The sequence below is a fragment of the Narcine bancroftii genome, chromosome 10 (genome assembly GCF_036971445.1).
Source record: "Narcine bancroftii isolate sNarBan1 chromosome 10, sNarBan1.hap1, whole genome shotgun sequence".
NCBI lineage: Eukaryota > Metazoa > Chordata > Chondrichthyes > Torpediniformes > Narcinidae > Narcine > Narcine bancroftii.
The window spans coordinates 95,858,631-95,872,437 of record NC_091478.1 but is presented as its reverse complement, the minus strand read 5'-3'; the positions used below and the strand labels follow the sequence as shown (position 1 = coordinate 95,872,437).

The window sequence follows — 13,807 nt, the reverse complement described above, 5'->3', positions numbered from 1 at the left end:
GTTGTGCATGCGCAATACTGGCTCGGCGGCCAGCGGGCCAGCTCCAATACATATTTGATATGATCTTGCGGGCCAAATATAATTATATCACGGGCCAAATTTGGCCCGCAGGCCTGAGTTTGACATGTGTGCTCTAGAGTATGATAATCTAAATCTAGGGGCCATACATTTAAGATGAGAAGGGAAAGATTTAAAGGGAACTGAGCTGTGAGCCTTCTGCACTACTAGCTGTGCTGCCCAGTCTCTTCTATGGTTTTGATGGCCACATTCTTCTAGTTACTAATTGCTGTGGCTAATGAGAACAGGTTGGAAGAGTTTCCAAGAGATTAATTTCAACACCAAGGGGTGGTTTGTAATAATAACGTTTCAAAATGAAGCATCATTACAATGCTCAGTATTGTGTTCACCTCGCCCACGAAGTTTCCGCTGACATCACTATTCAGCTCCTGCAGAAGTTCTGTAGCTGCTTGAGCTCGGCTCTGAATTGAAAATGAAATGAAAGTGTAAAAACTTAACTGTTTATAGATGGCTTCATGTCCTTGAGGATTAAAGCAAATCATTAGGATCCTCAGGCCCTCATAGTTATTGATACGCCACACAAGCCTCCTCCCACCCCATCAACATACCCTTTTCCTTTCTCCCTCAATCACTCTAATTGTACCAATGCTATCTGTCAGTTCCATGTTATAATCATCTGGAAAGGAAATGTATTCGTAATTCTAATTGGATTAATTTGTGACTGCCAGATGCTAATGCTCCCAAATTCTGGCCTCTCCTGCTTCTGGAGACATCTCGACAAATCCCCAAGCAAACCTTAAAGGCCTCAATCACATCCCTCCTTTTCTAGAGAAAATAATCCCTATTTAATCAACAATTGTCTGCCATCTGCCAATCTTATGCCTGTCCGTCATGTTTCACCTGTAACTAGTTCACCAATCATACATGGAGCCCCTATCTCACCACCCTCTACACTTCCTTCTCTCCATGTCCCCAGTCTTGATAAAAAGATTTCAACCTGAAACGTCGTCCATTCTTTTTCTCCCACTGCTTGACCTGCTGTCTCCCTCCAGTAGTTATGCTCATTTCTCAACAATTCTTTAATAACATGAGAACAATTGTGCAGTGCTGCAGATGTGGTTTAACTATAATTCAACGAGCAACTGATCCAGACCCAACCGCAGACTAGTCCTGGATCTCAGACATGCACCAAACGGAGGCATTAAAGCAAGGACAAAATAGGCAGGATGAAGTTAATTATTCGATGGCGATGCTCAGAGAATGGTTCATCTTTTAAACAAGACACAAAAATACACTATAATTCACCTTTCCAATGCTGTTTTTTGTTAGGAAAAAGCTGAAAGGGAAACACAGACAATCAGGAACAAGAATAAAATGCATCCCACTCTTTTCACTTTTATTGTCAATGTACTAATGAACTCCCAGCTCTGCAAACAGCACTCCCCGACCTCCAACACAGAAATAAAGGACATAATTTGCTCCTAAAGTGGTTATACCATTTAAAACATATGGCAGAAGTGAACTGAGAGAGCTTGGTACCAGTGGCACTGCTTGATGCTACCATCTCCCACCCTCTATTTGAGGTGGGGGCCATGCTAAGAAGTAGTCAGGAGGCAAATGCAACTCTGGAAGGAGAGGCTGAGGTGGGTATGGCAACCACAGGAGAGACAGCCATCATTGGGAGGAGAGAAGTGGCAATGGTGGAGAAGACCAGTACAACCAGGGAGAGTGCAGTCATCCACAAGGCACAAATGAGTTTTTAAATAAAACTTTGACCCCGAATAGAAAGAATGCTCGTTTGATATTACTTGGGGTCAATTAACATCACTAGTGGCATATGCACAGGTGCCATCTCAGTCACAGATTCCAATACATTGTGCTTAATATGCCTCCATAGACCAACCTCTGAAATTTATTATGTCAGCCTCCAATTGATTAATGTGGCACAACAGTACAGATAGCAATATTCAGACACTGCCAAATCTCATGCCTTCAGAAATCCTGAAAACTCCAATCAAGTCCCAAACTAGCAACCTTGTAAGGGAATAGTTTTCAATATTTCACTTCCTGCCATCACCCTGGACTATATGGCTCATTCCAAGGCCTTTCACCATTTTTATCACTTGTGTACTTCATGAAGCCTTGGGTGCCACTTTTACAAATGAACTGCAGACTCCAATCAAATTCCAAAAAATATAAATTGCTGTTAATCTCAGTTCTCTGATTTGGGATGAACTCACAAATGAAGCAGTAATGCCACAATCAGCCTTCTCCAAAAGCAAAAAAAAAGCAAAATCAATCTGCAACTAATAACTGCAGAGACAACCAGGATTGAGCTATTTTGAAAAAATTTGCATTAATTCAAAAATATTTCAAACAAGGGGCAAATGCTAGTGAATATTTGAGGCATTTGGTCAGTTTGGACCTATATTGGAGCCAAGGCTTCAGCAAACAAACAGTACTTTTCCTCCATTTTATCCAGTCTCCTACCCAATAACACCCCTTCCCAAAACCCTATATTTGTATCCAGGCAGAGACAGACAATTGCACAACAGAAATAGTTGTCACATCAAATGCCTCCTACTTCAAGGATCACGTATAGAAAGGCATTCAAAATTCTACATGACAGTGAATTTAAAATAGCCACCAAGCACGATGGAAACATGGAGTAGGTGAGGAAGAGGAGGGTAAAATCATCGGCTGAAGAGCACAGGTTGAAATACAAGATGAGGGAGGAACAGAGGTTGGGGTCCAGGAGTGTACAATCCTCCACATTCTACTAGACACAAAGCAACAGGTTAGGCAACTAATCACACACAACAAAATTGGAAGTCTTGACATTTAAGGACTCACTTGTTGCCAACATCCTCCCCAGCAACAGTACTGCCATCCACTATCGTAAAAGATCCAATGCCTGTCAACAGAGGGTGCTTGTGAAAATTATGGAAACTATTAATGTTTAAAAATCTTTGTTTTTGTTCAAATTGTTCATTCTTACCAGGAAGCACCAAGTTCTTCAGGATTTCAGTGCCAGTGGCACTGGCGTTAATCAGGCAGACGTGAGCAGCTTCCAGTGCTTCCTGTCCATGATCACCCCACAACCTGAGTGAGGAAACATAGCAAGTGACATTAAACTTTCCAAACTCAGCAAAGCAGTACTCATTTGACAACACACAGATTCATTATCTGAACAATCCAGTGATGAAGTGAAATCACACAGTCTACAGTAACCAAGGATTATTCCCTTATTCTGATGCCATTTCAGGAAGCAATGAAAAATTTACAATTGGTTTGGGCATCGCGAAAATGTTCAAGCCTTCAGTTACAACATTTTTATGTGGCACCTTTAATGTGGCAAAATGTTCTGACAGGAATATCAAATATAATTCAACACAGAACTCGAAAGAGTTATTAGATTTCCAAACTCTTGGGACAGAGTTTAAGGATCTCATAAACATAAATTCCAAAACAAGGATCCAAAAAAATGAAGGCATAGCTTTAAGAGGCACAATGGTGAATCAAATACACTTGAAAAAGCATGGAGGCTGAAAGGCAATAGAAAATTGCAGGTATAGTGAGGACATGACCAGAAAGTGATCGACTTCTTCATTCACACTCATATTCGGCAAAGAAAGGTCATCATATCCATGAGTTGGGAAGTTAAGTCACAGAAATACTGGTTCCTGCTGATGTGGACAACAGTAAACATCCTTGAGTAAAACAAAAACCCAAAACAGCTATTTTTGCTTGGTACATATCCCTCAGGAGGCAGGATTGGATCTAGTTTCACTACAAACTCTTTAATTGTCCAATACTCTGCTGTGGAAGGATGAATATCTTATTCAGATTCAGTCAGCAGACCTAACTTGGTGACGATGCTGCTGCACTAGGTCCCAGGAACACATTGGTGGAGCCCAGCCCTCCCTTCAGAAAGGTTGAGAGAATGTAAACCAATGAGAAAACACAGGCAGTCACCATCGGGGCAGGGGGGCAATGCGTTCAACCACAGAAAGACGTGTCCATTCAATGGAGGGACAGTGGGGTGGACAAAGATGTGCCCATTTAATGGAGGGACAGTGGGGTGGACAAGGACGTGCCCATTTAATAGAGGGACAGGGGGGTGGACAAGGACGTGCCCATTTAATGGAGGGACAGTGGGGTGGACAAGGACGTGCCCATTTAATAGAGGGACAGGGGGGTGGACAAGGACGTGCCCATTTAATGGAGGGACAGTGGGGTGGACAAGGACGTGCCCATTTAATAGAGGGACAGTGGGGTGGACAAGGACGTGCCCATTTAATAGAGGGACAGAGGGGTGGACAACGACGTGCCCATTTAATGGAGGGACAGTGGGGTGGACAAGGACGTGCCCATTTAATAGAGGGACAGTGGGGTGGACAACGACGTGCCCATTTAATGGAGGGACAGGGGGGTGGACAAGGACGTGCCCATTTAATAGAGGGACAGGGGGGTGGACAACGACGTGCCCATTTAATGGAGGGACAGAGGGGTGGACAAGGACGTGCCCATTTAATGGAGGGACAGTGGGGTGGACAACGACGTGCCCATTTAATAGAGGGACAGGGGGGTGGACAAGGACGTGCCCATTTAATGGAGGGACAGTGGGGTGGACAACGACGTGCCCATTTAATGGAGGGACAGGGGGGTGGACAAGGACGTGCCCATTTAATGGAGGGACAGAGGGGTGGACAAGGATGTGCCCATTTAATGGAGGGACAGGGGGGTGGACAACGACGTGCCCATTTAATGGAGGGACAGAGGGGTGGACAAGGATGTGCCCATTTAATGGAGGGACAGGGGGGTGGACAACGACGTGCCCATTTAATGGAGGGACAGTGGGGTGGACATGCCCATTTAATGGAGGGACAGGGGGGTGGACAACGACGTGCCCATTTAATGGAGGGACAGAGGGGTGGACAAGGATGTGCCCATTTAATGGAGGGACAGGGGGGTGGACAACGACGTGCCCATTTAATGGAGGGACAGTGGGGTGGACAAGGACATGCCCATTTAATGGAGGGACAGGGGGGTGGACAACGACGTGCCCATTTAATAGAGGGACAGTGGGGTGGACAACGACGTGCCCATTTAATGGAGGGACAGTGGGGTGGACAAGGACGTGCCCATTTAATAGAGGGACAGGGGGGTGGACAAGGACGTGCCCATTTAATGGAGGGACAGTGGGGTGGACAAGGACATGCCCATTTAATGGAGGGACAGGGGGGTGGACAACGACGTGCCCATTTAATAGAGGGACAGTGGGGTGGACAACGACGTGCCCATTTAATGGAGGGACAGTGGGGTGGACGTGCCCATTTAATAGAGGGACAGGGGGGTGGACAAGGACGTGCCCATTTAATGGAGGGACAGGGGGGTGGACAACGACGTGCCCATTTAATGGAGGGACAGAGGGGTGGACAAGGATGTGCCCATTTAATGGAGGGACAGGGGGGTGGACAACGACGTGCCCATTTAATGGAGGGACAGTGGGGTGGACAAGGACATGCCCATTTAATGGAGGGACAGGGGGGTGGACAACGACGTGCCCATTTAATGGAGGGACAGTGGGGTGGACAAGGACGTGCCCATTTAATGGAGGGACAGTGGGGTGGACAACGACGTGCCCATTTAATGGAGGGACAGTGGGGTGGACAAGGACGTGCCCATTTAATGGAGGGACAGTGGGGTGGACAAGGACGTGCCCATTTAATAGAGGGACAGGGGGGTGGACAAGGACGTGCCCATTTAATAGAGGGACAGTGGGGTGGACAAGGACGTGCCCATTTAATAGAGGGACAGGGGGGTGGACAAGGACGTGCCCATTTAATAGAGGGACAGTGGGGTGGACAAGGACGTGCCCATTTAATAGAGGGACAGGGGGGTGGACAAGGACGTGCCCATTTAATAGAGGGACAGTGGGGTGGGCAAGGATGTGCCCATTTAATGGAGGGACAGGGGGGTGGACAAGGACGTGCCCATTTAATAGAGGGACAGGGGGGTGGACAAAGCGGCTCGGCTGCGGACGGGTCAACGATGTCACATGGGGGGGGGGGAAAGAGAAAAGAGAACGGGGGAAAGAGAAAAGAGAACAGGGGACTGCGGGCCCAGCCTCGGGTCCCTGCACCCGGCCCCTCGCTCACCGCAACTGCCGGTCGTATTTCTCCTCCTTGCTGAGGCCACGGGAATCGCCATCCGCCGCCGCCGCCGCCGCCGCCATGGAAACTGGGTCCAGGTAAATCCAATCCCAGTCCGGCCGCACTTTCGTCGCGCAGAGCGAACGCGCGGCTCCCGCCAGCAGATTCAAGACAGAGAGAGCACGGCTTGGACGGGAGAGGGCGCTCTAGAGCCGGCCAGCACCTGCTCCTTAAAGGGACACTGTCTAAGCATTGTCAAGGAGTTTTGGTCCAACCCATGTCTATCTGATGCATTTTTTTTCAAATTCATTTACCATATAAGTCGAGTTGTGAAACCCAAAAAACTCTCAAAAAATGGGAGTCAACTTATACTCTGATATGCTTTTGAGATCTTAAATTCAGCTCAAAATTCAATCTGCGCTGATCCGGTGTATAAGCCAACCCTTGAAAAAACCCCAACTGCGACAGATTTTCATTGAGATTTTTAATGAAAACATCAACACATTTAGAACCCTTCGAAATCACTCTCCCTATCATCGTCTGAAGCAAAGATGGCAGCGAGAACATCCAGACCCTCACTGTTCAAACATGGGTCCCCGTCCATATCTGATGAGGGGGCTTCAGCTTCATCATCAGTGTCCCACAATAAATCATCTTCCGTGCTATCAATTGCACAAGAGATACCGCACTTTTTAAATGATTTTAATCACAATCTCTACTTTAACTTTGTCCCATAGTCACACAGCACATCAAGTGATGCAGCGCGTGTTGTCCTGCCTTTTGTAAAGGAGTTTTCTGCACTCGACATCCATGCACATGGTTTTTGAATGGCTTGTTCAAGCAGATATTAAGAGGTTGTAATATAGACGTCAAACCACCCAGGATAGCTGCCATGTAAGTATTGTGTCGTATCTTCTCAGTTAAGTGGCTACGAAACATATCCCAGACCAGCAAACTCTGTTCTTTGCGTAAACCACCTGTTCCACACATTGTCTATCCATAGTTTTACTCCATTTTCATCCATCCATCCTTTTTCATGAAAATGTACAAATACCTGCAGATAATTTCATTTTCACTTTAATTTTGCATTTGAAGCATACCATGGGTCTTAACTTCATCCCGTCAGCCATGCACGATAAACACCACGGTTCACCTGGTCCTTTCATGGCCTGTACTTCTGCTTTGCACAGTTTTCACACCTTTTCATTCCACTGTTCTGTTGCCTATCATCAAAATTCATGGGGGTTGTGTCCATGTTTCCAATATTTGCCAATGCAAACTTGTGTTTATGTGGTTAAGTATAACTGGTGGAAAAAACTTTATGATCAAGATCTTATGGTAGTTTCTGTGCAATTTTAATTTTTTTGGCATAATACCAGATTTTTCCTGTTCATAAAATGATTGCATCAGCCTACTGTAGCCTCAAAATCATCACTGCCCACTGCTGTGCAAATGTTCTTATTTTATTTCAAGTGACTATGTAGCAATTTTGCCTCTGTTCACATATCCATTCTGCAACGCAATTTTCCAACTCTGGCCAACAAGTGATTCCTTTTCTCAAAGAACATTGCCTTTTTGGTATTTTTCTTAGTTTCTTCTTTCTGCCTCCAGTCTCTTCTCAATTTCTCATGCACATCAAATTTTCTTGAAGCAGCACAGTTGTTGGTTTTCTTGGCCATTTCTGTCACTTTCAACTTAGAGCTCACTTCATATTTTTGTCGTGTGTTGTGCTAAGGTGGATCCTCCATGAAAGCAATCACCTCCAGCCAATGCCCAGCAGATCAATCCATGTGATATATGGGGAGTCATCATATGCACCGGTCAATGGCCCATCTCAGGCATTGCGAGCTTTGGGGGTCAACTTATACACCGGTCAACGGGGCATCCAGGCAGCCAGAAAATGGGGGTCGACTTATATACTGGATATATCATAAAACCCTTAAAATGAGGCTGAAAAAGGAGGGTTGACTTGTACACCAAAATATACTGTGTTCATTATTATAGTTTTTAAAAAATGCCTGTTGAGCAGAGCAAGTAAGAATATTGGTGCATATGTACATTGTACAATTTATGAATTAAACTCATGATATTATTACCATGTTTCTTCTTTTGAACTATTCTGAGGCAGTTTGATTGTGACTGGTTTGTACTTTTTAAAAGAACAGAGAATAATCTTAAAGATTTGTTGTTTCTTTTTAAATGTCTGTTCATTATTTCTTAAAGGGAATCTGGAGCAAAAATAAAACAATTTTATTTAAAATTAAAACAATGAATAGAAAAGAATGGTTGACCAGAACCCTTCGTCATGAGTGGGGGTGCAGAGGGAACATGCCCAGTAGAAGGAGGCCTGAGTGGGAGGAGTTGCAATGGAGCCAGTCGCGGATTGGAGGACAAGGGAAATGTGAAGATTGACAGATAGAGGCAGTTGATTGGCATATGCCAGTCAAAGGGAGTGGTTGAGGCAGGAGCAAAAGAGGAAGCAGGAGCAAAAGAGAGGCCAGGTGGAGGAAGGTGAGTCTTATATGATGGAGGAACGGGTGATGTGAAACCAAAGGTGGGATCTGGTGAGAGGAGCAGGTGACAAGAAGGGCAGATGGGACCAGGTGAAATTAGAGTGGAAGGGGGGAGGTGGAAGTATCCTACAGGTGGGTGGATGGATTTAGAGATGGAGGGGGTTGATAGTGTGCCATGGGGTGGTGGGGGGGGGCATGAGGAAAAAAAATGTGGAGGGGGAAAAAGGAAGAATAGAAATAGCTTGGGAGAAGAAAGAGGACATTACGGACTGTTTCTGGGCTATTAAATTGACGGTGATCATATCTGTGACAATGGTATTTCAAAATATTACAAATGCCATAATCTATGCTTCTGAAATGAGTTATAACTATTTTTGGGAATTCAGAAAGTCAACAAGGAGTCATTGTCTAAAGTTAGTTGGGTAATCATCCTTGGATGTGCTAAATAAGCAGTGGATAGCCTTCGATTATATAAAGGGATAACACGATTTCCCGGAGGAAGTGAGCGAGTCAAGCAGCAGCAGTGGACAATGTTTCAACTGAAACTTGGTGAGGGAAGAGTCTTGGTAAGAGGGAAATCAACAAAGGGAATGGAATTGTTCTGCTGGGACCCAGCATGGACACAGTAGTTGTAAGTAGATCAATCCAAAAAGGACGTGGAAGCTTTGGAGAGGGTGGAGGGAAGATTATCTAGGATTTTTCCTGGATTGGAAAATGTATCTTATGGAGCAAGGTGAACAGAATTAGGGCTTTTCTCATTTGAGCTATGAAGGATGAGGTGTGACTTAATAGAGGTCTACGAGATTATGAGAAGTATAGATAGGATGGACAGTCAGCACCATTTTCCCAGGGCAATGGTAACAAATATGCATAAGGTGAGGGAGGAAAGTTTAGGGAAGAAGTCAGAGGTAGGTTTTTTTACTCAGAGAGTGGTGGGTGTCTGGAAAACATTGCATTGGAGGCTGGTACAAAAGGGTCATTCAAAAGACATGTGAATATAAGAAAAAAATGGGTGTGAGATAGATTGTTGAGTAGGCAAAAGGGCCTGTATGTGCTGTAAAGTTCTGTGCTCCAAATCATCCAACATGCATGAAAGTTGCTGTAGAAAATGGTTTTACTTTCCTATTTTGACTGTATATGTCCAGCAGGTGGCAGTGTGATTACCTTACACAGGGATAAAGGTGTAAACCAAACCCAGACAAACACTGATATATACTCATACACACACACTGAAACGCGCGCACACACACTGATATATTCTCATACACACACATATATATACTCATATACACACACACTGATACGCGCGCAGACACACTGATATATTCCCATACATACACCCATACACACTGATATATACTCACACACACACAAACACATACACTGATATATTCTCATACACACACACAGATATATAATCACACACACACACTGATACGTGCATGCACACACACACACACACACACACACAGATATATTTTCACACACACACTGATATATTCCCATACACAGACACAGAGATATATACTCATACAAGCACACACATACACGCACTGATATATACTCACACACACTGATATATTCCCATACACACACACACAGATATATACTCACACGCACACTGATATATTCTCATACTCACACACACACACACACACACACACACACACACACAAACACACACACACACACACACACACACACACACACACACACACACACAGACAGACAGATATATATGACATTTTGGTCAGCATGGGCAAGATGGGTCAAAAGGTCTGTTTTCCCACTGTGAGACTGACTAAATGTGTAGTTGATGGTTGGCATGTACTTTGTGGGCTGAATGGCCTTTTTCCTTGATGTATCTTTTCATGACACTTTGAGAGAAGATATTGGTGATAGGGAGATGTGCATTGGGAGGATGATGATGTGAGCAGAAATGATAGCACAAACCAATGGCCAAGCTCTAAGTAATTGTTCCCCAAGGTTTGTATGTAGCATTTTGGTGTCTGATACCTTGTTCTCTGGGCTTCCCTTCTCTAATGCCCCTCTGCTGTAACGGGGCACAGAAGGCAACATAAATGCAATCATGTTTGTCTGGCCTCTGGCTGACCCACTGAAACTTCCCCTGGAACTGGACTGCTCTCCTGAGTGAACCTATGGATGAGTCTGCAGTAATCATAGGGTGTTTGAAATTAGACAGAGTAGATATGTCTCCCTCCCTACTCTCGGGAATCGGCTCCCAAGGACTCCAGTGCATTGAGGCATGTCCTTGGAAAATGCTCTGACACAGCAGTCTGTGAGGGAATTGACAGGACCTGATCGCTTACTTGTTTCCCACAGTTTAAAAATATCTTGTCTCTCCACTCTTCCCATCGAAGCTCTCATTATGACCCGACATGCCCACGTACATATAAAAAACATAAAGGATCCTATCACCCTGGTCACAACCTTATCTCTCTGCTATCTTTAGGTAGAAGGTACGGAAGACTGAAGACCAGTACCTCCAGGTTCAAGAACAGTTTCTTTCCAACAAGTATCAGGCTCCTGAACCTCCCCGTTACACTTAACAGGGACTACACCAACCCTACAAAAGGACAGTCTGCATTATTATATCACTACTCTTTTTTCTTGTACCATGGTAACTGTGAATATTTATTCTCTATCTTTTGTGTTTATTTTATTTTAATTTAGTTTAATTTGTACTATTGTAGGTATGTTCAGCTGCAGCAGGTAAGAATTTTGGTACAATGTGCATGACTATAAATGTCATATTATCTCTCACAGACTGTGCCCTCCACCCAAGACATTACCCTCCCCAGTAATGAGTCCCGGATTCCAAGGCACGTAACACTCTTTTCATCTGTTGTTGATATAAAATATGAAAAGCTGAGTTCCCTGAACTAATTCCTGTGACTCCCCACTAATAACCTTCCAAACTGAAAACAATCCCTCTATTCTAACTAAGCAAGCCTCGATCCATGCTGATATGTTACCCCAGCTTGTAAGCTCCTACTTAACTCCAGCATCTGTAGTCTCTTGTGTGACTCCATTTCTGAACACAAGAACTGTTTTGTTTGGTGCCTTGTCGAGCGACTTTTGGAAAGTTTATTTCACAAGGTTGTGGGTGTGGGGTGTGTGTCCCGAGTAAAGTAACATGGAACACACAGAGAGGGTGTCGATGATGACAGATCATGGGTCATTCTATAAATCGATCAATATGTCATGACAAGGTAATCACCAGTGTAAATCTAAACCAGATAAAGCTCTGCGAAGAACAGGCTTTGGCTTTATTTCTGCAATTAAGTGTTACAATTTAGAGCGGCAAAGTGCTCACCTCAGCAAGGACCTTGCCCCATTTAAATCTTCAAAAATAGCCTGTGCTGTAAGAAGGTGCTGTAAAGATTATCTGCTGATATATTGCCTTGCTGTTTTCTGAGCTTACTGTGCATAAATTAACATCTGTGCCGCATGTATTATGACAGTCCCTTTGCTGAATGTGAAGCAGTTGGGAAAATCCTGAAATTGTACAACAGAGCACAGAATTAAACCATTCAGCCCATCATGCCTGTGTTGGCACCTCAGAAGAGCTCTTTATTTGGTCCCCACTCCTGGGCTTTTGCATCACCCACCAAATCATTGGTATGTCTCCGCTTCCCATTGGAAAAATGCTGCGGAATCTGCTTCCTCTGCCTCTCCAGTTGCACATTTTTCCTTGTCAATCATTCTAAACCCCTAGGCCCCGCTGAAAACATTGACTCTCTTCAATGAGAAAGATTCTTCCCTTCCTTCAATAATTATAAATTAACAGTGAAAAAGAGATATAGTTCCTTTAAAAATTCTCCCAAGAAAGGCAGGCATTGGTGGCAAGGCCACGGTTTATTGGCCCTCCTTGATTTGCCCTGGAATGTCTTCTGGTGAGTTGCTTCTGCAGATACTCCTTTGGGGCTGGTGGGGAGGGGATGTGTGGCACAGTTGCCCATTTCAGGGAGAATTCGGAGACTCAATGGGTTTGGAGTCAGGATAATCCCGGTAGAGTGGGTGGTGCAGCAGAGTGGGCCGTCCAGCTCCAGAGACCTGGATTCAATCCTGACCACAGGAGCTGTCTGTGTGGAGTGATCCTGTGAGTTTCTCCCAAATAACAAACCTGCGCAGAGCCAGTGAGTTAATTAGTAGTTATTCTGCCGTGTGGATGAGTGGAGAACCTGGTGGAGTTGATGGGAATGTGGGAAGAATATAAAAGAATCAGAATAGGATTACTATAAACGGACAGTTATTTACATACATACAGCACGGCAACAGGCCATTTTGGCCCACGAGTCCATGCCACCCAATTTACACCTAATTAACCAACATCCCCAGTATGTTTTTGAATGGTGGGAGGAAACTGGGGCCCCTGGGGGAAACCAATGCAGACTCAGGGAGAACATACAAACTCCTTACAGACAGCATGGATTTTAACCCTGTCCTGATTGCTGGTGCTGTACTACGTACACCGTGCCACCCAGGTATGCTCGTCCCATTGAAGGTAAGTTAAACAATGCAATGCATAAATGTGCTGGAGAAACTCAGCTGGTCACGCAGAATTCATGGGAGGTACAGGATGTCAAAGTATGAGCAAGAATAGCCTGATTAAGAAAGTGTGGGGTGGTGTAATGGAAGATTCTAACCTGCTTTTTTAATTTGCAGCTCTGGATTTTGCCAGACTGAGAGCCTGCTTGTGTTTTAGAATCAGCAGACATAAGCTAAATTCCACCGAGGGGCCAGAGATGCCGTTATCTGACGAAAGGACATCTGTGTACCAAGAACATTTAATCTTCCTGCTTGTTTTGGTCACAGACTGTCAGAGGCCTAGCCTTGATGCAAAATAAACCATTGTATTCAAAGTGATAAGCTGAAAATTATGTTATTCGTTAGAAGCCTAGCATGCTAGCTTACTTGCTTATCTTTCTTGCTGTGCTGTGAATAGATGCTTGGGTAAGCAGTTTTTGGGTAATACAAGCCATGGTCCCGCTGCTGAAGTTTGAGACTCTCCGAGAGGTGGCAACATCTCTCAACTAGAAGAAGAACTTCTGGAGTCCAGCCAACGTCCCGGTCAAGGGAGGTGGAGAAGCTGCTACC

The 13,807-nt window shown here is 44.7% G+C and overlaps 1 protein-coding gene across 4 annotated transcripts in view; it reads right to left on the bottom strand.

The window, feature by feature from the left end:
• nae1 (nedd8 activating enzyme E1 subunit 1) overlaps positions 1 to 6,355 on the bottom strand; it is a 29,775-nt gene extending 23,420 nt beyond the window's left edge. For all 4 annotated transcript variants that reach the window (XM_069902026.1, XM_069902028.1, XM_069902029.1 and 1 more), the window contains exons 1-5: positions 6,180 to 6,355; positions 3,017 to 3,120; positions 2,872 to 2,932; positions 1,324 to 1,354; positions 408 to 479 (exon numbers count right to left, since the gene is read on the bottom strand). In XM_069902026.1, coding sequence (XP_069758127.1) covers positions 408 to 479; positions 1,324 to 1,354; positions 2,872 to 2,932; positions 3,017 to 3,120; positions 6,180 to 6,256 — 345 coding nt within the window. In that variant the 5' untranslated portion in view covers positions 6,257 to 6,355. The remainder of the gene's footprint in view (positions 1 to 407; positions 480 to 1,323; positions 1,355 to 2,871; positions 2,933 to 3,016; positions 3,121 to 6,179) is intronic.
• Between the last annotated feature and the right edge of the window lie 7,452 nt (positions 6,356 to 13,807).